Source organism: Pelobates fuscus, chromosome 7, assembly GCF_036172605.1.
Source record: "Pelobates fuscus isolate aPelFus1 chromosome 7, aPelFus1.pri, whole genome shotgun sequence".
NCBI lineage: Eukaryota > Metazoa > Chordata > Amphibia > Anura > Pelobatidae > Pelobates > Pelobates fuscus.
Window position 1 is genome coordinate 76,797,036 of NC_086323.1, and position 23,954 is coordinate 76,820,989.

Sequence of the window (23,954 nt, forward strand, 5' to 3'; positions counted from 1 at the left end):
CCGGCTGGATGCGCATGCGCGGCAAGAGCCGCGCGTGCATTCAGTCAGTCCATAAGAAAGCATTCTCAATGAAAATCACAGTGAGAAGCCACTAGAGGCTGGATTAACCCATAAGTAAACATAGCAGTTTCTCTGAAACTGCTTTGTTTACAGCTGCAGGGTTAACCCTAGATGGACCTGGCACCCAGACCACTTCATTGAGCTGAAGTGGTCTGGGTGCCTATAGTGGTCCTTCATTATATGCCCCACGGTGTTCAATGAACCCCAATAAACACAGGATGCATGCTCACATCCAACATGGTAGTCCCAAAATCCCTGCTTACATAGCCCCACATGGAGCATTTCACATTATTCCGTCTGCAGATTAGGGATGGCAAGTAAATAGTACGGGGTAAACAGGTTAATAGAAAGAGTATACAGGCCCCTAGAAAGCAGAGCACAGTCAACTGCAAACGTGTAACTTATCTCTAGATAAGCAAGAATTCACATCTGGATCAGACCAATGTGGAGTGGGTGGAGCTACACAACACAACTCTACATCAACGAGAAAGGGGTTTTCAAATGGAGCTATACCGGGAGACTCCTCAGTAAAAGCCAACACGTTTTTAAGCTACCAGATGATGTGATTAGTGTTTGGGCTGTAAGTATTCTCAGGTATGATCATTTGTACAATGCATTATACTTTATTTTCCTGCTTTTTGTACTAAGTCATTTATAACGGGGAAATGTTTGATGGCTACAGGACCTAATTTCCTAATTAACAAATAATGCATTGATACATACTCAAGTAAATCAGGAAGAGATTTGTAGATATCTTCATCTTGAATGCTTTCCTCTGTGGGGAAAGGCCTGTTTAAAAAAAAAAAAAAAAAAAAAAAGAGGAAATAATTCGTTAAATTCACCCAAACAATCATTTATAACAATACAAGTCATTTTTGCGATATAATAAAATAAAATACAGCACTGACTATTCCTTGAACCCAAATGCAATGTGCATCTTTCTTCCTTAGTTTAGTTTTTGGAAGTATATAGAACATGCATGGAATTGTAATATTATCTCAGCGGTAATATAGCAATGCTGGCACAGCATTCTGGGATAACAAACACGTGCATAGTTGTAGTTATTGTATCTATAGAAGTAGATGTGGGTTGTGTAAAGTTAAATTGTTTTTGGCAACTACAATTTATAAGCAACATTTTATTTTGACATGTTATGTAATTTTGTATTTCTTTTGTAAAAAGAGCAGCACACAACTGAATGTAAATGTTATTGTGTATGGTTCATTATCTGTTTTCTAATTTGAACTTTAATCTACACGCTCAAAACGATGCACTTGAAAGCAATTATTTAGTTAAAATACTTTATAATTGAATAACTAGTGAATTGAAAGGAAGCACAGAGTTTGAAATTTGCAATGTTAAGGAAATGAATGGAAAACAAGTAAAGCTCATTTAAAGCAGTCACATTTTTTCCCTGATTTACAAGACCGGTCTATTCCATAGAATACATACAGTAAGATTAAGGTTCTATTGGAATACAAACTTGATGCTAAGAGCGCCCACTGCTGGTGAATAGCATGTACTGCATGCATAAGGTTTATGAATGCTGCTGCTTATATATATAGCATAATGCTATGCGATTTCAAATGTTCAATAGGTATAGGAAACAATTTAAATGTGGTACTTCAGGAACCCATGCATGTGTAGGGTTACAATAAAATATGGATGGGCTCTCATTAATGTTCTTTAACTTGCTTTTTCTACTCCATAAGCCTACCCTTTTTGTTCTTCCCTAGAAGTGACCCCCTGATTTGGATTGAGCTCACTGCACAAACCAGAAGTTTTGCGGTAAATACGTTCATATGAAATATTTTTTTGCATATAATCTGAATACATTTGTGGCGAAACCAGCTTCGCCACTGTGAACTGGAGAGGCCTGGCTGCTAGCCTCCTGCCCTGCGACTATGGCCCCTGGACATATTGTACTGGAAAAACTATATTTGGGCATGTAATAATGTATATTACTGCTACTGGGCCTTTAAGGGCCATCCGTGGATCTATGGGGACTTTTGGGATACTGTACCTTTAAGACTGTGGAGCGTAGTACAGTAATCCTGCCTTTAATACTTTAATGTCATGTATGTATTTTTGTATGCAGTTAACCTGGGTTATATATATATGCAGCATTCATCTGATTGTTCGGTAGAATCACTCCATTCATTGTATTGAGGAAACTACCGAACAACCAGACCACCCAGGACTAAGTGTGCCTCCAATTACCGTTTGCAACAATGTTGCAAACGGGTAATTGGCAATCAGTGTAGTGTGGTCTTTGTCCTCTGGGTGGCCGCCATTCGGGAAACAAACACGTGGCGGCGGCCATCTTAAACTACCGAACAGCGGTGTTTTGCCGTCGAGTGTCTGGAACTGAAATCGGACACTCGACTAGGCAAACACCGCTGAGACCTCCAGACTTCCAGGATTTCGTGGGGAAACTACCGAACGGCCCGCCGTTCGGTAGAAAGAAACGTACGAACTAGGGGATTCATGCGAATCCCCCTTAGTCTCTATAACACCAGTAATTCATCTGTTTCATTCACTTGTTTGTGACCGACCGCAGGGCCAAAATGCATGGAACTGTTTTCGGATACTTTACCCATGCGGTCGGTCAAATCTTTGGAACCTCATATCTCCCGAATCATTCATCCGAATGACCTGATTCTTGGATATGTTGTCCCCCTGAATAAGGGCTATCAGGGGATACCTGTTTTGGAGGTGTAGCATATGTATTTGGGGTACATCCAGGAATTGGGGAAAAGGGTGTACGGTATAATTATGTTAAGTGCTAATCTAAGGGGAGGAAATGTGTGGGAGGTACATCCATGTGATTGGTTAAATTCATCCTCCCCCTGGGAGTGTCCTGTATGTACTTGTTTGTAATAAAAGCCAGACTGGGTGTCCCAGTCGGGAGTTCTTGCTTAACCCTCAAAGCGATGTGTCGTCTCGGTCTTTGGGGGAATGGGATTGTATGCTGACTGCCAAGAGTGTAAGCCGATGTCTGCTTTTCTTGTTCAGCTGTTCCAGTGTTCGTGTGGTTCCAGTCGGGAGAATGGTGTTTGCAGTAGCTGCCTGTGCATCTGGAAAGGGGATTATCGCCTAAACTGGGTTTTATCCTCTTGTAAGTGAAACGGTCCGTTACAACATTATCTATATAATGCATTAAGAAAGAATGGGCCAAACCTGAACTATCTTTTCAAGCTTCCAGTAAGAAAAGATAAACACACCACGACCCATCCAACAGCTAGTCTTGATCTGGTCTGTTCTTTGATTTCCTGACCACCGGCCAGATATAGTAGCGACCCAGGAGAATACTGCCTCTTATCCAGCACTATCCATCTTTTCACCAGTTAATAACACCCACCAGTTACTAAATATTTCACCTAATAAAAACCTTTAAGAAGGACAAAGCAAACCATTCCTATGTAACGCCCTTCCCTTTCACAGTTTCCATTTCTTTTCCATTCCATTTCCATCTTTGAAAACTTACTTCTTCAGGAAAGCGTATCAATTAAACTGTCAACAGATGCCCCTCCCCGCACCCTGATTCCTCTCCTGCAACGGTCATCAAAACAAAACACTAAGCCCTCAGTGAAAACCATTCTAGCAACCTACTTTTTTATTTACCATTACCTTTTGTGTCACTATACTCCACTCCCTCTATCATGTAAGCTCATTGAGCAGGGTCCTCAACCCCTCTGTTCCTGTGTGTCCAACTCATCTGATTATAAATACGTGCCTGTTAGTCCACCCATTGTACAGCATTGCGGAATTTGTTGGCGCTTTATAAATAATAATAATGGACATATTAAACACATCTAGAATACAAAAAATGTCAAACTCTTTCCCCATACATTTCACACCTCTCCGCCTGTGATAACCTGTCCAGTCTAAACTACAAAAGCATACAGTAAATATATCTGAAAACCATACACCATAACTCAGCATGCCCGATATTTCTAGTACTCACAAATGAGCATCAGTGTTTGACAATGAGCTGTTTAACAGAATATAGCACAGTTTAGTAATGAGATCTCTCCACAAGTCTCATGGTGGTTTTATTATTATTGGCATTTATATAGTGCCAACAATTTCCATAGCACTTTACAATATTAAATGTTAGATTTAGTTCAATCGGTTCTGTACATTGAGGAATGGACAAGAAACTTCCATCCAGCCAGCAAGTCTGGCAGATGGTTTAGCCCAGTACACCCTATAAAAATATACATCTGGATGGGTATAATTTGCGGTGAAACATATGTGACAGGTGGATCTAATTAACGATGTATGTACTACGAGGTCATGTTTCATGTTGTTATACCCCAGATAACTTCAAGGACATTAAGGGTATTTAATAATGTTAATCGTTTGACAAGGAAACCCTATTTAGTGTTGGAGATAGAGTGCAAAATTATTTTTATGTTAATGTATCTAATGGAACTTTGTTTGATGGGGTCTTATTTCATGAAGTCTTACATTGGGGTATGCAACGTGAAAGGGTGCGAGTGTAACAGTGACACAATTCCCAGTAATAATTGGCATGTGATCTCCCAAAAGGGGAAGAGACGGCTCTGCAATGCAGGATCCAGGGCACCAAGAGTAGAAATGTACTGGAAACAACATGCACAGAAGTCATAGGCGAGGGGAAAAAAATGGAATTGAAAAATATTTCCCATTTTGACCGACAAATTGCTTTGTCACTCTAAAAATTCCAGGTTTTGTTAATAAATCCCCGCAAAAAGGAGGCATTCAGGCCATTATCAACTTTTCCTAAAAGGTGATGATTGACCACCTCCAGCTTGCCCACTAGGACATTGCATCTGCAAGGTCAGCCTCAAACCACCAACATTAAACTCTAAACTACTGCAACCTCCATCGAATGACTTTATAATAATGTAGAGCTATCTCAGTGATTATGGCTCCATCTGAGATATCTCTGGCACCTTTTAAAACCTCAGGGTCAAATGCTAGATTTGTTGGTAGATCCAATCAGCTTTTCAGTCTTCCGAAGTCAATCAAATGAACCCCACATAATAGTTTAATAATAACATCACTATCCCAGGACATAACTGAGAATTCGCACACAATTCCAAGTTAAACAACCTTTCGGATACAGAACAGTGAAATATATATTATGGGAAAATAAATTCCACCAATAATGCCACCGAAGGTCAAGTGTTTTATAAATGTTTCCAGAATACGAGAGAGCATAATTTTCCTCAATACACACTCATTACTTCAACATGTTTATATCTCATGATATTTTCAGGTTACATGTATTATTTCACATTTGTTTTTTGTTTTTTTTAATTTCACGTGATCAGGTGGCCATCTATACTAAAGAATAACTGATCAAACTGTACCAATTGTCACTTTTCCAAATGAGGGGTACAAAATTTGATAACAAAAGGAGCCTTTATATTTCATATTTTTTTTTATTAAAAAAAAGTGATTAAACTGTACCAAGCGTCATTTTTCAAGGTGATAACCGAGGGGTACAAGGTTTGAAAAGCAGAGTACAAACCAACTTCTGAGAAACCATGTGTTAAAAAGATCATTCTGTGAAACTGACAGCTGGCGAGATTGTCGAAAACGTGATACGTGGAAAAGCTATTCCCCAGCACTAGTAAACCTAATAGAGCAAATTAATTTACAAGCTGACGCAGATCCTTTGATGTAATGCTGCTCTAACGCAGATGTGGCAAATTAAATCAAGCAATCTCTTTATTTTCCAGTACAAAATGTAAATTTAGCTCTTTTCTTAAGAAGACTAAATGACGACTCACCTTATACAGACAGTAAGTGCAATGGATGTGTGGGAGAGCTTAGATAAAGTTTCAATGACCTGGGAAAAAAAATAAAAAAGATACAATCAGATATAATAAAATCCACATGTTTTTTCTAGCTTGATAATAATAACTAAATAAAGCCAATCTTTATCTTTATACCAAAGACGTGCAAGTAATTATCTGCGAAATTTAACATTTTTAAACAAAAAACAGCAAATGTGAAAAACTACCCAAGTTTTAATTGATAGAATAAAATTTGGTTATTAAGGTGTCAAGTTTGCAATCCCATGGCATATTTTATTTCTGATTTAGGAACTAGTTCAATCAATGCTATGTGGTCATGATATGCTTCTGAAATCAGTAATAAACCTACATTTTTGAAGGATGTCTCTGCTATCTGAATGGAAAATAAAAAAATCTTCCAGCACAACCCTTACACAAAACATGCTCATTTTGAAGTGCCAAATCAAATGGGTGATGTTATGGCCTACAAGAACCTTTATCAAACCTTTCATACATTGGTTGTGCTGGAAGATTTTCTTATTTTCCTAAACTGAATTGGTTGTTGGCATAGCCGTGGTCCGTGCACCTTTACTGGGTCCTCATCCCTTGTTGCACTCTGCCATCTATAATAGCATATATATCTTAAAGGAATACTACAAACAACATAACCACTACAGTCTGCTGTAAGGTTTATGATTCCAGAAGTGCCCTGGTGCCCTCCCAGTTTAACCAATCAAACCATTTGACCATTTGAGGTTTTGACAGCTTACGTGGGAACCATCAAGCGCTGGTCTTCCATTAGCTACACGGAGTTAAAGGGTCACTCCAACCACCATGAACACTTCAGTGATTTGAATTGGCCGTGATGGTAGGAGTCAGTATTGTAGTGTTTCAACAAACATACTGAATTATCAATTAGGTGCAGAGGGCAAGTTGCACCCTCCGCATACGTGACTTAGGCAGCCCAGACCTCTGTTTCGTGCTGCCTAATGTCAATTCTGTGATTAAATTAGGTCTGATCATCAGACGTGACAATCTTCACTGCACCACTGGGCTTAGCTCAATGCCGGAGCTTCTGGGCTACAAAGGAGGAGGCAACAGGTGCCTAGCAGTCCCCAGGTAAGTTGCCACACCATGCTTAAACAGTGTGACTACAAACACGGGGGGGGGGGGGGAGGGGTGCCAGAACACTCCTGGCACCATAACCACTACAGTGAGTTGTAGAGTGTCTACAGTAAGGGTCAGTGGATTGTTTAAAGTCATGTTTTTAAAGGGGTTTATGTATACTAGTGTGCCAAAGGTAAGTTTAGGGTGGTACACACTGATGTAAAGACTTTGTTTAAGACGTGAACGTGGTTTAATGTGTTTAAGGATGGTGTTAAGGCAGGAGTTTGTTGCATGTCCATAGTAGGGTGATTAAAAATAATGGGATATCTCAGATCCTTAAGATTTGTGTGAACTACAGGAATTTGCAGGCTGTATATTTATATATATATATATATATATATTTTTATTATTAACTGATTTCTTATTGTAAAGCATTTTTATAAAGCAGCTTAAATTTTAAAGTTAACTTAAGACTGAAATGTCCCTTTTAATAATGGGAAGATACTAGAGTGGTTTGATCATATGAGTTATTATAGTACCTGCGCCCTGTAGTTGTATAACATTACGTAGTGTATGTCGCATGCATATGCACAAATATACCACTAGAGGGAGCTGCACAACAATATTTAAGGCTTTCACACTGCATTTATCACAATGCTATGGCAAAGCTCAGGCAACTTGAAGCATGAGCTGAGCATGATGGGAGATCAGTTAAAACATCTGAATTGCTAAACTTCGCTATCACCACTTTAGTAAATATTCATGTGTTCCGTGAAGGATGCAAATGTTGAAAAAATACTTCGCCAGTTGCCGACTTTGGCCTCACATTATAATACTTTTGGATCAGTCTTTTTAAAATTATTTGATATTTTTGGATTATCTTTTCAAATGATTTATCAACAAAAAAAAATCCCATAAACATTAACTGTGGTTTTTGTAGATAAATCATTTGAAAAGTTTATCTGAAAATATTGAAACGCTTATCCAAATATATTAAATGGAGGCCTTTGAGACAACTGGAAGAGTTTATAGTGCTTGTGAGAAAACAGACACACAACTGGCTGTGAAGATCTACAGAGCGGAGAGATCTGTGCATTGAATGTCTAGAGTTCGTACATCCACCTGAAAATCTAATCCTGCAATCTCTAGCTCACCGCCACAGTCCTACACTAAACGGTATTTATAATATCTAATTTTATCATCTCATTCTATAAGCGCTTATCTAGCCGAGCATCACATTCTTCCTTAATGCAGTATTTATATCACCTAATGGAAATTGTATCTGACATCAATAACCAACATTCATACAGATCCACTATCACCGTGACCACTATCACTGATTAACTGTAATAAATCATGAGCCAAAGTACCTTTTTATTGCTATCAAATATATACATCCGGTAATTTGGTATGAGCACCCACATTTTGGTATAGATAGAACCCCAAATTCACAGTTGTATGCAACCAAGTGTCTGCACACTGATGTATGTAAAGCAGTGACTGTGTACAATGTATCAGATTGCATAACTAGATAAGAATGCTGGTCTATACGACTTAGATTTAGTGATGTCCCGAACGGTTCACTGGCGAATAGTTCCTGGCGAACATAGCTTGTTCGCGTTCGCCACGGACGGCGACATATGCGATGTTTGGTCCGCCCCCTATTCGGCATCATTGAGTAAACTTTGACCCTGTACCTCACAGTCAGCAGACACCTTCCAGCCAATCAGCAGCAGACCCTCCCTGCCAGACCCTCCCACCTCCTAGACAGCATACAATTTAGATTAATTCGGAAGCTGCATTCTTTTTTTGTGTGTTTGTGTTTATTATACATTATCCCCCATAGCCAGTAACCTGTGTTTATTATACATTACCCCCCCTTAGTCAGTAACCTGTGTTTATTATACATTATCCTCCCCCTTAGCCAGTAACCTGTGTTTAATATACATTATCCCCCCATAGCCAGTAACCTGTGTTTATTATACATTATCCCCCCCATAGCCAGTAACCTGTGTTTATTAACATTATCCTCCCCATAGCCAGTAACCTGTGTTTATTATACATTATCCTCCCATAGCCAGTAACCTGTGTTTAATATACATTATCCCCCCATAGCCAGTAACTTGTGTTTATTATACATTATCCTCCCATAGCCAGTAACCTGTGTTTATTATACATTGTCCCCCCATAGCCAGTAACTTGTGTTTATTATACATTATCCCCCCATAGCCAGTAACCTGTGTTTATTATACATTATCCCCCCATAGCCAGTAACCTGTGTTTATTATACATTATCCCCCCACAACCAGTAACCTGTGTTTATTATACATTATCCCCCACAACCAGTAACCTGTGTTTATTATACATTATCCCCCCATAGCCAGTAACCTGTGTTTATTATACATTATCCTCCCATAGCCTGTGTTTATTATACATTATCCCTCCCATAGCCAGTAACCTGTGTTTATTATACATTATCCTCCCATAGCCTGTGTTTATTATACATTATCCCCCCATAGCCAATAACCTGTGTTTATTATAGATTATCCCTCCCGTAGCCAGTAACCTGTGTTTATTATACATTATCCTCCCATAGCCAGTAACCTGTGTTTAATATACATTATCCCCCCATAGCCAGTAACCTGTGTTTAATATACATTATCCCCCCCATAGCCAGTAACCTGTGTTTATTATACATTATCCCCCCACAACCAGTAACCTGTGTTTATTATACATTATCCCCCACAACCAGTAACCTGTGTTTATTATACATTATCCCCCCATAGCCAGTAACCTGTGTTTATTATACATTATCCCCCCATAGCCAGTAACCTGTGTTTATTATACATTATCCCCCCATAGCCAGTAACCTTTGTTTATTATACATTATCCCTCCATAGCCAGTAACCTGTGTTTATTATACATTATCCCCCCATAGCCAGTAACCTGTGTTTATTATACATTATCCCTCCATAGCCAGTAACCTTTGTTTATTATAGATTATCCCTCCCGTAGCCAGTAACCTGTGTTTATTATACATTATCCTCCCATAGCCAGTAACCTGTGTTTAATATACATTATCCCCCCATAGCCAGTAACCTGTGTTTATTATACATTATCCCCCCCATAGCCAGTAACCTGTGTTTATTAACATTATCCTCCCCATAGCCAGTAACCTGTGTTTATTATACATTATCCCCCCATAGCCAGTAACCTGTGTTTATTATACATTATCCTCCCATAGCCTGTGTTTATTATACATTATCCCTCCCATAGCCAGTAACCTGTGTTTATTATACATTATCTCTCTCCCTCCCTCCCCCCCCCTCCCCCGGGTGGTCGGATCTGTCCCGGTGGTGCTTCACGTCCAGTGCGGGATTGTGGTGGCTTAAGGTGGAGGCGAGTGCTTGACGTGGGGCAGGCCCTGCATTTCTGTTTGTGCCTCCGGTCCAGTCTTCGACGCCTTTTGCGTTGGTGGATTTTAATGGGGACTGCTTCGCTTAGCTGTGGTGGAGCTTGTTGGGGCTGTGGTTGAGCTTGTTGGGGCTTCCTGCTTGTTGTTTGCTTCCAAAATTGATTAAAGAGTCTGTCCAGCTTAGACTCAATATCCTGCCATGCTTTGCTGGTACCAGGAGGACACGCGGCTGCCGCCATATTGGGAGAGTCGCAGATGAGTATGTCAGCCTGGGCGGCTGTGCTCTGTGCGTCCATTAGCTCCAGACAGCCTCTCAGGGGTGGACCGGGATAACCCCCACCGGTCCGAGGGGGGGTAACGGAGCTCCTGCCGGGAAGTAGCTGCTCCTGGGCATCCCAGGATCGGGAGAGCAGCCGCCTCTCCCGCCCGGTGAGCACCAGGCCACACTTGCCACGCGGAGGTAAGACAGACTCTGTCGAGTTGCTGACCGCTATTAAGCATGTCGGGTCGGTCAGTTAGGAGCAACATTGCTGGGTCATCCCCTTCTGGGGTGAAATTCGCTTGTTGATAGCTGCTTAAAGTGAGATATTGAGGGAGCTCACACAAAATGCGTCTTTCCTCCATGACAGGTAGGCCCCGCCCCCCGGAAGCTGCATTCTTAGTGAGAGGAGGGACAGTGTAGCTGCTGCTGATTTAATAGGGAAATCGATAGCTAGGCTAGTGTATTCAGTGTCCACTACAGTCCTGAAGGACTCATCTGATCTCTGCTGTAAGGACAGCACCCCAAAAAGCCCTTTTTAGGGCTAGAACATCAGTCTGCTTTTTTTTCCTGTGTAATCTAATTGCAGTTGCCTGCCTGCCAGCGTGTGTGTCAGGCTCACAGCGTATACTGTGCCCACTTGCCCAGTGCCACCACAGCTTGCATTTAAAAAAAAACAAAAACTTTGACTGTAATATAATAGCAGTCCGTTTCCTTCACACGTGTGCGTTTCAGGGCCTGCCAGGGCACAGTGTCACACCAGTGCAACTCATATCTGGTGTAACAGTAGTTTACATTTAAAAAATGTACGTGGCCGGGTGGAGGAAGAGACCTTCAATGACATCAGTGAGGACAAGGAACGGGACATGGCTAGCTTGGTATCCAACCTTGTGCAAATGGGGAGTTTGCAGTTGTGCAAATGGACTGTTTGCGGTGTGTTAAACGGGGAGTTTGGTCTGTCACTGCGAAGCGGGCGTAACCCTTACACTACCTGATCGATACAACATCATACCTGATGTTTTAAAGCACGTTATTCCAAACAGTGTAGGAATGTTAGGTGATTTATGCCCTATATGGATTAAAACCAGACTCTGCATCAACTATGTAATTTTCCATGGGAGTTTTGCCATGGATCCCCCTCCGGCATGCCACAGTCCAGGTGTTAGTCCCCTTGAAACAACTTTTCCATCACTATTGTGGCCAGAAAGAGTCCCTGTGGGTTTTAAAATTCGCCTGCCCATTGAAGTCTATGGCGGTTCGCGAACATTTGCGGAAGTTCGCGTTCGCCGTTTGCGAACGGAAAATTTTATGTTCGCGACATCACTACTTAGATTAGACAGTATTAGTATAGGAGGTCTGTCCGATAAGTCCACTTCAAAGTATGCACCTTGTGACCGCACACAGTTCTCCCAGCATCTATTACACTGTTCAAAACACTGCAAAATCCTTTGTTGGAATTACCATCAGCTGCCTCTTCATATTTACCTGACTATCTGAAATCTCTTCCCTTTCAAAGGTGATTTTAGTTTTGGGAAAAGCCAGAAGTCACAGGGTGTCTACACTGAGATGTAGAGGGGCTGAGTCATCAGGGTGATTTTATGTTTCTCCAAAAACCTCTGCACAAGTTGTGATGCATGGGGAGGCGCGATATCGTGATGAAGCTAACAATTATACCAGTTGCCTATAGATGAGGCCATTTTCATCATATTTCATCTCTTAACCGTCAAAGAACAATGAGGTAGCACTCCTTATTAATTGTTTGGCCTGGAGGAGCGTACTCCTGATGGACAGCTCCTTACCAATCAAAAAAACACAGTTAACACAGTCTTCATTTTGCTGCAACTTTGTTCAACATTCTCAGGTATTCTACTTGTTACAGGCCTCCCAGAACATGGATTACTTTCAACAGATTCTCGACTATCTTTGATGTGACCATCTATGAAATGCTCATATTGACTGTGTTTGAATTCCACTGAAATTCCAAACCAATGAAGAGATATACTTAGACAATGTAAGGACTAGTTTGTCTCAATATTTTTCCTACACCTGGCACTTCTGGATGAAGGGCAAGGCTACCGCTGTCAAAAAGTGTCAGTTCCCCAGCTGTCACTAGTGTCGGCTGCAGGGAATTGAATATCGGAGGATCAGGTGGTCTCGTGGGATCCTCCTCACACCTCTCTGCTAGAGCAGAAGAGGACCGGCGACCAAGAGGGACAGGTTCAGGTAAGTAGAACTCACTTTTACCTTCCCCACCCAGCGGCAATGTCACTATTGGGGGTCTTGCAAATTATGCAAAATCCCCAGAAGGTGACAAAATCCCCAGAAGGTGACAACTGTTCTAAACACTTTGCAAAATCCTTTGTTGGAATCGCCATCAGCTGCCTCATCGTATTTACCCAACAGTCTGAAATCTCTTTCCTTTCAAAGGTCATTTTAGTTTTGGGAAAAGCCACTTTAATTATTATTGATCATTCCAACCCTAATGCGTTGCATTCAGTTTCATGGGTAGGTTTTTTTTTTAACTAATTTCCGTCTCCATGCCTGTGGGCCAATCTAGTTAGCAGTGCGTATCTGGCTTATTTTAAAAATTCTATGCTCCCCACTGCGCCCTGCAAGATAAAAATGCCTAAAAAAAGAATAAGCATATAGATATGCGTGCAGCGCACATCAGTTTACAATGTTCCTCTATGAGAAGCATTGGATTGGCCATCGGCGAAAGAGTCGGATGGTTTTACGAGAGTCAGAGCGGCCAGCAGGACCCAAGAAGTCTCAGCACTGGAAAAAAAAAGTCAGTAAATAATGTTTGTTCAGGTTTGTCCTGAAAACGGAGAGGGTGACGGTAGGTTTGAATTCCTAACGCGACAGTGTTCCGTTAAGGTTAAGTGGTGCTCTAGTCTTTAATGCCTTAAGGACACATGACATGTGTGACATGTCATGATTCCCTTTTATTCCAGAAGTTTGGTCCTTAAGGGGTTAAACCTTGAGTACTAGGAGTGGATGCTTCTAATCGAGGAAAAAGACTGCTCTGAATTTGTATGAAAATAAAGTATGGTATATATCAGGCATAGGCAACCTTCGGCACTGCAGATGTTTTGGACTACGCCTCCCATGATGCTTTGCCAGCATTATGGGTGTTAGAGCATTATGGGGGATGTAGCCCACAACATCTGGAGTGCCGAAGGTTGCTTACCCCTGGTATATATAAAAGCATAACTATAGCACTTCTGGTGCAGAATATTATGTATATCAATCAATATATACATCCCACTGAATTCAATTGCATGTACAAATAAACACGTACATCATTTGAAATGTCCATTTGTGACATCCAAAGGACATGACCTCAACGTTATTGAGTAATCCTGTCCACGTAAGTTGTTCATAAAAAGAGAAGTGATCATAAAATAGAGGAAAGGCAAGCACATTAACTGAATGGTGTACAATTTGGTGGGTGGAATTTGGAAGGATATTTGCAACTGATTTGAAAAAGAAAAAACGGCTGCTAAAAGATAAATGAACAATCTTTCAGGGTTTATTCACTAAAGTGAGAAATTCTGGGAATCCAAAGACGAATTTCAATGTTAACCTTTTTTGGCCTAAACTGTAAAATTCCCTTTAAATGCTCATCAATTCTAACATTTGTGAATAATCCTGTATGAAAAGTTATTAGGAAGCTGTAAAATACTTAATTGATAAATTCTCATTCAAAATCCCTGTTAACACCACCCCACCTACAAAAGCTGCCACCATCATGGCAATTTATAAATGGGGCACCTTAGGTTGCACCACCAAGTCATATTTAAAAACCCTAAAAACACAGTTTAGCAGAAATGCTTATGAAACCACAAAATCATGATAAGTCTTTTTGGTAGCATGTTTTTTTTATACCAGACAAAAGACAAAACTTAATATAGGATAATTTATTATGAAAAAAAATACCAATGCCTATATATAGAAAATAGATTACAAAAACATTTTATATACACCAACAAACAGATAAAAAAGGGAAAAAATGGAGAAAATTGGTAAAACTCACTGTACTTGCAAAGCAACAGTCTTTCTGTCAGAAGAAATATTTTTGTAAAGAAAATGGAAATCAAATACAAATTTGATTTGGCTCTCAAAGTCAGTAACAAAATCCTTTAGGTTTTTAGAAGATATCACATACACTTTTCTGCACACCTCAGGTTCTAGGCGGACTCTCTGAGGAGGGGCAGGTGTTGCAGGAATTATGAGGAAAAAATTAACAAATACTAGGCATGTGCATGGGGGAAATTTTCGGTTTAGTATTCCGCAATTCGTCACTTCAACACTTGGCAACTACGGGACTTCTCTTGCAGCCTCTTAGTAGATAACTCCCTAATTCCCACGGTATTAGGGAGTTATCTACCAAAAGGCTGAAAGACCTAAATTGGTCTTTCAGACAAATTTACTAATACTAAGTTAGTATGCGAGTAGGGGCATGTCTATTAAACAGTGAGCAGCCTGTGACTGCTCACTGTTTAAAAAAAAAAAAAAAAAAACCTATTGCCTCCCCCCCAGCCCCCACCCCTGAGTGGCGGGTGGGGGCTCTAAAGTAAAATGATGAGGGGGACACCTATTGTCCTCCCCCCTGCCCCCCACCTGTGAGCGGTGGGTGGGGGCCCTAAATACTAATAAGGGGGGGACCTAATGCCCTCCCCCCTGAGCGGTGGGTGGGGGCCCTAAATACTAATAAGAGGGGGGGACCTAATGTCCTCCCTCCTGGCCCCCACCCTTGAGCGGTGGGTGGGGGCCCTAAATACTAATAAGAGGGGGACCTAATGAGCAGCGGGTGGGGGCCCTAAATAAAAATGTTACCCCCCCAGGTGACTAGGGGTCCCCAAACCCCTAGTCACCACCCCAAAAAAAAATTAACCCCTACCTACCCCCTCACCATAAAAATAATGAGGGGGGACCTTTAACTAAGTACCTGTAAAAAAAAAAAAAAAAAATTACCATTCAATGTTTTCTTTCTTCTAAAATCTTCTTTTCTCAGCCCCAAAAAAGGCAAAATAAAAAATCCATAATAACCGACGCACTTGAAATCCACCAATCAGAGTGCTCTGTGTCATTTTACACAGCGTGGGAAAGTTCTTTGGAATTTCCCCACGCTGTGTAATTAGACTCATAACTCTCTGATTGGTTACTTAATTCACCAGAGTTATGAGTCCCCCCCCCATTGGTATTTAGGTGTCCCACCTGCCGCTCAGGGGTGGGGGCCAGGGGGGAGGACATTAAGTCATAGGCTGCTCACTCTTTAATAGACATGCCCCTACTCGCAGTATATCGAGTAGGAGCATAATTTACTAATACTAAGTAATCTTTACTTGGTATTAGTAAATTTGGCTGAAAGACCAATTTAGGTCTTTCAGCCTTTTAGTAGATAGCTCCCTAATACTGTGGGAATTAGGGAGTTATCTACTTATTCATTCCTGTCATTACACTGACTGGCTAAGTAACTTACATTTTATATGAATGTATGTTACTTGATTGTTGTAAGTGTTGCAAACGCTTACAGCTGAATCCTGGCTATGTTTGTATACTTTTTATTAAACATTTTATACAGAGTAACATTCTTCATTCTTCCACAGGGTAAGTATATTAGTTCTTAGGCAATACTGGGCTTCGGCACTTCGGAAATTCGGTAATTTCGGAATTCCGGGACTTCAACCATTCGGCAATTAATTTATTGGGACATTCGGAAGTACCCGAATGTTCGAATTGCCCGAATTCACATTCGGACCGAAACGAATTGCACATGTCTAACAAATACCAAAACCCTGCTGAAAATTTTCAATGCAATACAATTATGTATACATGATTCTGAACTGTTTTTAACAAGCCCAGATCATATTGATGAATCCAGACAATTAATGTAACCAAACATGACATATATTTCATACATAATGTCCTAAAAACCAAGACAGCATCTAAAATAATTTCAAAACCTTTAGTGACTGACTCTCCACTGAACTTACAATATACAATGTAAGCATGGTGCCATTTGCCAAGTTCTCTCTGACAGCTGAAATATAACTGGCCTCAGTTTAGTTTTAGTCGTAATTTAGTCATCTGAATTGTTTCCGTTTTAGTCCAGTTTTAGTTGACTAAATCTACTGCAGATTTTAGTCAACACAACTTAACTCTAATGGGTTTACTTAAAGCATATGTCTCTTTTTTTCCCCTTCCCCGGCCCCTCTGTGTCTCTTTGTGTCCTCTCTGCTCCTGTAGGTGTCTGTCTCCAGGTCTGTCTCTTTAGCCCCTTCCACAGCCCCTCTGTGCAGTGTTAATTTCAAATTTCAATCTAGTTTTAGTAAGTCTTTTGACTAAAATGCCATTTTAGTTTTAGTCGTATTTTAGTAATCTGAATTGTTTAAGTTTTAAGCTAGTTTTAGTCGATTAACTCTAAAAAAGTTTAGTCAACTAAAGTTTGACTAAAATTCTTAGTCGACAAAATTAACACTGTTATACACAGACACTTCAATATGGATTTGAAGTTTACATTCATGATATAGATGACAGAGAGCAATGTGTAAGAATTACATGCAGAGCACTGAATTATTATTATTATAATTAGCATTTATGTAGCGCCAACATATTGTGCATTGCTTTACAATTATAATATGGGGATAATTGACAAGAAGTAATTAATATAGGAATATAGCAGAGATACAAGGTGAAGAAGGCCCTGCCAAACAAGATTACAATCTATGAGGAAGGGGGTAATGAGAAACTAGAGAAATAACAGCATGTCAGAGAGGAGGGGGGATTGATGGGTAAGATGCCTGTGTTGAAATAAGCTAGCAAAAGGGGTGTGTGGAAGAACCAAATAGTGGAAGGAGGGAGAGTGAGCTTGGCTATGGAGGTGAGGTAAGTGATGAGAGCAGTGAAAGGAGTTAACGTCTCCCAGGAAGATGGTAGGCTTTCCTAAAGAGGTATGATTTCAGTGATTTAAGGTTCTGGAGGCTAGGGGTTGAGGGTCCTGCTTAATGAGCTTACATGCTAGAAGAAGTGGGGTAAAGTGACACAAAAGGTAAGGACAGTATTAGACTAATGACAGTTACAAGAGCGGAATCAGTCGGTAGCTATTAACAATTTATTTGATTCGCTTTTATGAAGAAGTCGGTTTTTAATGATTTTTTGAAGGAGTGGAGACTGGGTGAGCAACGGAGGAGGGAAGTGAGTTCCACAGGAACGGTGCAGCCCTCGAGAAGTCTTGAAGGCGAGCATCAGAGGTGGGAGTACGGACAGAAGATAGAGGTAAGTCTTCAGCAGAGCGTAAGGGCCTAGACGGGACATACTTGTGTATTAGGGAGGATAGATAGGTGGGAGCAGCATTATGTAGAGATTTGAAAGCAAGAACCAATTTTAAATTGAGCCCTATATCTCACAGGATGCCAATGTAGGGACTGACAGAAAGGTGAGGTGTGGGCGGACAGGAAGATGATCCTCGCCGCCGCATTCATTATGGACTGTAACGGCGAAAGACCAGAATTTCAGTATTGGGCAAGTTGAGTTTAAGGAAGTGGGCAGCCATCCAGTTAGAAATAGCAGAGAGGCAGTCAGAGACACTAGTCAATAGGGATGGGGAGAGATCAGGAGAGGACAGATAGAAATGATATTGGAAGCCAAAGGAGCTAATGAGTTTACCAAGGGAGGCAGTATAGATAGAGAACAGTAGGGGACCAAGGACTGAACATTGGGGGACACCAACAGAGAGGAGTTTGGGAGAAGAAGCAGAGCCAGAGAAAGAAACACTGAAAGAGCGCTGGGATGGGATGCCATGATGTCTAGTTGAGAGGAGAGGGTGGATTTGTAGAAGGAGGTTGCAGAGTATATAAACTACATAGAGAGCAACGTGTATAAACTACATAGAGAGCAACGTGTATAAACTACATAGAGAGCAACGTGTATAAACTACATAGAGAGCAACGTGTATAAACTACATAGAGAGCAACGTGTATAAACTACATAGAGAGCAATGTGTATAAACTAAATAGAGAGCAATGTGTATAAACTACATAGAGAGCAATGTATATAAACTACATAGAGAGCAATGCGTATAAACTACATAGCGAGCAATGCGTATAAACTACATAGCAATGTGTATAAACTACATAGCAATGTGTATAAACATAGAGAGCAATGTGTATAAACTACATAGAGAGCAATGTGTATAAACTACATAGAGAGCAATGTGTATAAACTAAATAGAGAGCAATGTGTATAAACTAAATAGAGAGCAATGTGTATAAACTAAATAGAGAGCAATGTGTATAAACTAAATAGAGAGCAATGTGTATAAACTAAATAGAGAACAATGTGTATAAACTAAATAGAGAACAATGTGTATAAACTAAATAGAGAGCAGCATGTATAAACTACATAGAGAGCAACGTGTATAAACTACATAGAGAGCAATGTGTATAAACTACATAGAGAGCAATGCGTATAAACTACATAGAGAGCAATGCATATAAACTACATAGCAATGTGTATAAACATAGAAAGCAATGCATATAAACTACATAGAGAGCAACGTGTATAAACATAGAGAGCAACGTACATAAACTACATTGAAAGCAATGTATAATCTACATAGAGAGCAATGCATATAAAGTACATTGAGAGCAATGTATATAAACTACACAGAGAGCAACGTATAAGAATTGTATGCACAGCACTGGATATGAGGTGTGAGTCAATGTATATAAAACAAAGACCTAAAACTATATATGAGTCCCATGCAGAGCAGTGTATATAATGGAGGAATGTGAGTAGGTAACACAGCAATTATATACTGCTCCTTAATCCTTTCAGCAGTTATCACAGTTCTTACTGAAATCATTATATGAATAATGGAAATATATACCTTTGCAAAATCCCGCACGTCAAATAAGTCAAAAGCTTCAAACAGGTCATTTTTCTTCATTCCAAATGCATCGCAGCAAACACACAGAAATGTCCGGATATTCTTCAAACACAGAAACTAAAACAGAAAAAAATAAAATAGCAGTAGATGTTATCAGACAGGCCAGAACTGTGAACTCCACAAACAATCTGCAATTTACAGTCTTGCTGAGTATCAGTCTGTGTAGATCTTAACTTTTTTGTTGTACAGGACATTAGCATGCTTATCCTTACTCAGTGGCCCATCTTTATACTGTATAGCAGTATTGTATTCATTGTCTACTAATAACATGTATTTTATACCATATTGTATGCATTGTATCTATTTAATAGTATTGTATGTATCATTGAATAATGCATATATTTTGTAGTAACTATACTTCAACTACTACTAACTTTATTTTATAGTATTGTATAGTAATGTATTTAAATAGAACTGAATGTATTGCCTAGTAGTATATGTTTATACTGTTCATATTGTCAAAACGGTGTCCATTGCTCCGGAAAAGGGAATCCTGCTACAGTAAGGTATTTATTGAAAGTGGTTACTGCGTGGGTTCATCTAATGGGGACCCACTGAAAATAGCATTGGCACGAAGTTTTGGGGTAAAACCCAGAGCCACAAATCATGAAAAGTGAGTGAAATGTCAAGTAGAGAAGCATTTAAGTGTGCACAAATGGGGTGCCAAGGTACGTGCTAATAGAAGACCAAACTGCCATGTCTTTTTGTAACTTTGTCTGTGATTGGGTAAGCGTGTTATGTTTTGAATAAGGAAGATATATCCATCTATGTACCTACTACATTCAGCTATATAAGAAATGTCAAGTAAAAGAAAAAAAATTAAATAACTTGAAGACTTAAACATCAATAGGAAATAGTGTAAAAGATGCTAATTCTTTACACAGAATATTACTTTATAATTAACCTGATTTTCACCTCTGTTACTCCACTTCATCTCTGATTGTGAAGACTTTTAATTATAATAAACAATAGTCAGAGCAATGCTTTGCACCAGGCTTTTGCGACGAGTGTATCTCTGTTTTCTAAATGATTACAGACTAATTACAATATTTATTAGCTTTACGCAGCTATAAACTATTAACAATCTGTGTGTGTATATTACAATGTTAATTTAATTACACTGATTTATATGCAGACATTTAATACACTGTACAGTGGTATTGATTTTCTACAATGATAATCTGTGCATGAGGATGTGGATAATCGCATTCAGTGCAAGTAAAAAAAAAAATAGAATGAACACATTATGCTACAACTGAAATAGAATCTATGTGATTATGCTGTATATCTATGTTCTTATTTGAGCTGACATAGAACAAGATCCTTCAATAGATTAACACTGTAATAAACCATGGCAAATATTATTGGTAGTGACTGGCCAACGATAGCAACCAAATGGTTCTAGTATCCTTATACAAAATGTAACTTTTCAAAACTTAAAGGGAAACAGAGTCCAAATGTCTGCCTCTGGGACATCAAAGCCTCATGGTTCACCTTGTGCTCTAATTTTTGTTAATTAACTTTCTTTGATTACAAAATCCTTCATTGTTAATGTAATATTCAAGAGTATTGCCTATAGTTATATGACTTGCTATTGAGAGCTAACCCTGACGCCTATGCATTCCCCTTATTACAACCCTATGTTTTTGGCGTTTTTGTTTACAGATTTGTTTTGTTTTGATTCCTTTAATAGTTTGTTCTTTATGTTTAGTTTTTTTTTTATTTTCTGATTTTGCTATTACTGACTTTGCTACCTATACATTCATAGAAAGTTATATGCAAAATCCTCACTTTACTTTCAAACATTGTGTACAATATTACTCGTGTATCAATCTGTTTATTGTAGAGTGAGAAAAAAAATGTAAAAAAAATAACTTAATTAAAAAATTTTAACAAAATAAACCCCAAAACAATAAAAAGATGCAGATGCTTCCTAGCCAACATGTGATTCACATTTTTCATAAAATACTGCCCAGCGGGGGTTATTGTATACGTAGTTATCTCTTGACAGCAGTTCCACTTATCACACAAAATGAGTGCAACTGCTCTGTTAAGTTATAGTGGCAATACTACAGATGCTACCAGTTTACAAATAGCCCAGTTAATTGTTCATTACTAAACAACCTGTGCTTAAGCAGCATGCTAAATTAGGCCCAAGTACCCTCGAATTTAGGTATTCCATAAAAAAAAAAAAAAACTTTAGTAGAAAAGTTACTCTTCAAATGAATCGCACCACAGGGCACTTTCCATAAAAATCCAAGTTTCTACTCCCCCATTTGTAGGAACGGTAAAAAGAAAATCACTTTCATTTAGCAAAATAGCATGTAATGAACAGTGAAAATCATATATTAGACCCAGCCATATAGCAGGATAAACTCTAGTTAAAGTCCAGACATATTTTGTGTAATTATATACTTTATCGTGGATATCTTGATATAGTATACCATCCCACAAATGGGACAATGAAATCTTGTCATATCATTGAAATACATCTGTGGCATTGAGGAATCATTTGAGTATTTTATTAATCCGTGTCACCAAACCACCTACCATTCAAAATAAAATAATCTGCGAGCCCAACAACAACAAAATAAAACATTTAACATGAGTGGCTATCACTAGTGCAAATGAGAATTTTTGTCTTTATGCAATGTTTTAGCTTCACTGTAGCGGTTTCGTAAAGCATAGGTAACGTTTAACATAGCTTCGGCTGGATAAATGAGCCTATTTAGAGAACAATTAGAGATGCATAAAGCAAATATCCAAGGTACCTAACGGGGGAAAATATCTCATACCACTGAAGAAAATACAAAATGCGCTTTATTTTTGTAACTATTTGACGTGTATGTTGGTTTATGCAGGAATTTAATATACCACTCTCTCTAAACTAAATCGAGACTACAGCCTCAAGTCAAGTTAGATTGTTGCAAACACTATTCAAGCTGAGGGGGAACTGAGGTCATGTTTATTACAGTGCCTATTTTTATTTTCACGGTTTCTGTAAGTCTGCATTTTACAACAGGTACTGCCCTTAGCATATACTCATAATCCCTACGTATATTCCAATGGACTGCTATTACACAACGAATTTCAAATGTATGAAGACTTTTTTCTTGACAGTCTCAGTGTAATCCATATTATTTGCTTATTGTACAATCTGGAGTTTCTGTTTGCAGTAAAAGTCCCATAAACTTTATATGTGTGACATATCTCCTTTCGGTTTTGCTGTTCAAAAATAAAACATTACTGTTCAGCAAGGGAAATCAGGTTTTTGAACCTGTTAAATGACACCTTTATGTCACAAATGGCACAAGCACCAACTAGAAAGGACGCTTGTCTGGATCGGATTATAAACAAACAAGTAGGGGAGAACTTGGGAAATAATTATCACAATATGGTGTCTTTTGAAATAAACTAAAAAAAAAGAAAATGCACATGGGGTATACTAAAACATAACCTTTTTAAAAAGGACAATTTCAAGAAGATAAGGGCAGCTTTATAATATATTGACAGACAAACTCTTTGGTGAAAAAAAAAACCTGAGGATTATTATTGCCATTTATATAGCGCCAACAGATTCCGTTGCGCGTTACAGTATTATGAGAGGGGGGGATTTAACTATAAATAGGACAATTACAAAAAAACTTACGGGAACAATAGGTTGAAGAGGACCCTGCTCAATCGAGCTTACATTCTATAGGAGGTGGGGTGTAAAACACATTAGGACAGGACAGGATAAATGGAATATCTTTAAACAAATATTAGAAAGGTACACTTTCACATGTACCCATTGACTACATACTGTTGCATTCCCCTCTAGCCTAAAATATTTGTCTGATTTAGTCTAGTTATTTCCTAGTTCCTACTTTAGGTTAAGCCTAGCCATTCTAAAGTCCGGTAATATATTACTTGTGTCCCCCTGTCTTTGCCTCTCAAATTGCTGAGGTTCCTCTGGCCAACACTAACATCGGAAAAGGGTTAAAGTGCCTTATAAAATTAAAAAAAAAATAACCTTGATCTATTCCATGTCTATATAGTTCACTGTGTCATTACTATTTTTCTGAGTGCTCTAAATGTTCTAAAATAAATATTTAATAATGGGACTATTTAACCTCATGTATAGGAGTCAAGTTGACAAAGCATGAAGATGTGTCGAGCTTAAAGGGACATTAAGATAAGAAGGAGAATAACGAACGGAAAACAAAGGGGGAAAACTAATCATGACAATGATACTGTAAAGAGTCATATCAGAGTGGTTCACTCACCGCCTGGCAATAGGTCATAGGCAGAGTTCCAATTTTTAACTCCATAATATAAACGTCAATCCTAAAGGCTGGCTGGGCTTTGTAGGATATATCACTTCCACATGGC

General features: G+C 39.1%; 1 protein-coding gene across 2 annotated transcripts in view; it reads right to left on the reverse strand.

The window, feature by feature from the left end:
* Positions 1 to 23,954, reverse strand: part of VAV3 (vav guanine nucleotide exchange factor 3) — a 199,511-nt gene that overhangs the window by 109,286 nt on the left and 66,271 nt on the right. For both annotated transcript variants that reach the window (XM_063426085.1, XM_063426084.1), the window contains exons 2-4: positions 19,524 to 19,640; positions 5,844 to 5,902; positions 784 to 849 (exon numbers count right to left, since the gene is read on the reverse strand). In XM_063426085.1, coding sequence (XP_063282155.1) covers positions 784 to 849; positions 5,844 to 5,902; positions 19,524 to 19,640 — 242 coding nt within the window. The remainder of the gene's footprint in view (positions 1 to 783; positions 850 to 5,843; positions 5,903 to 19,523; positions 19,641 to 23,954) is intronic.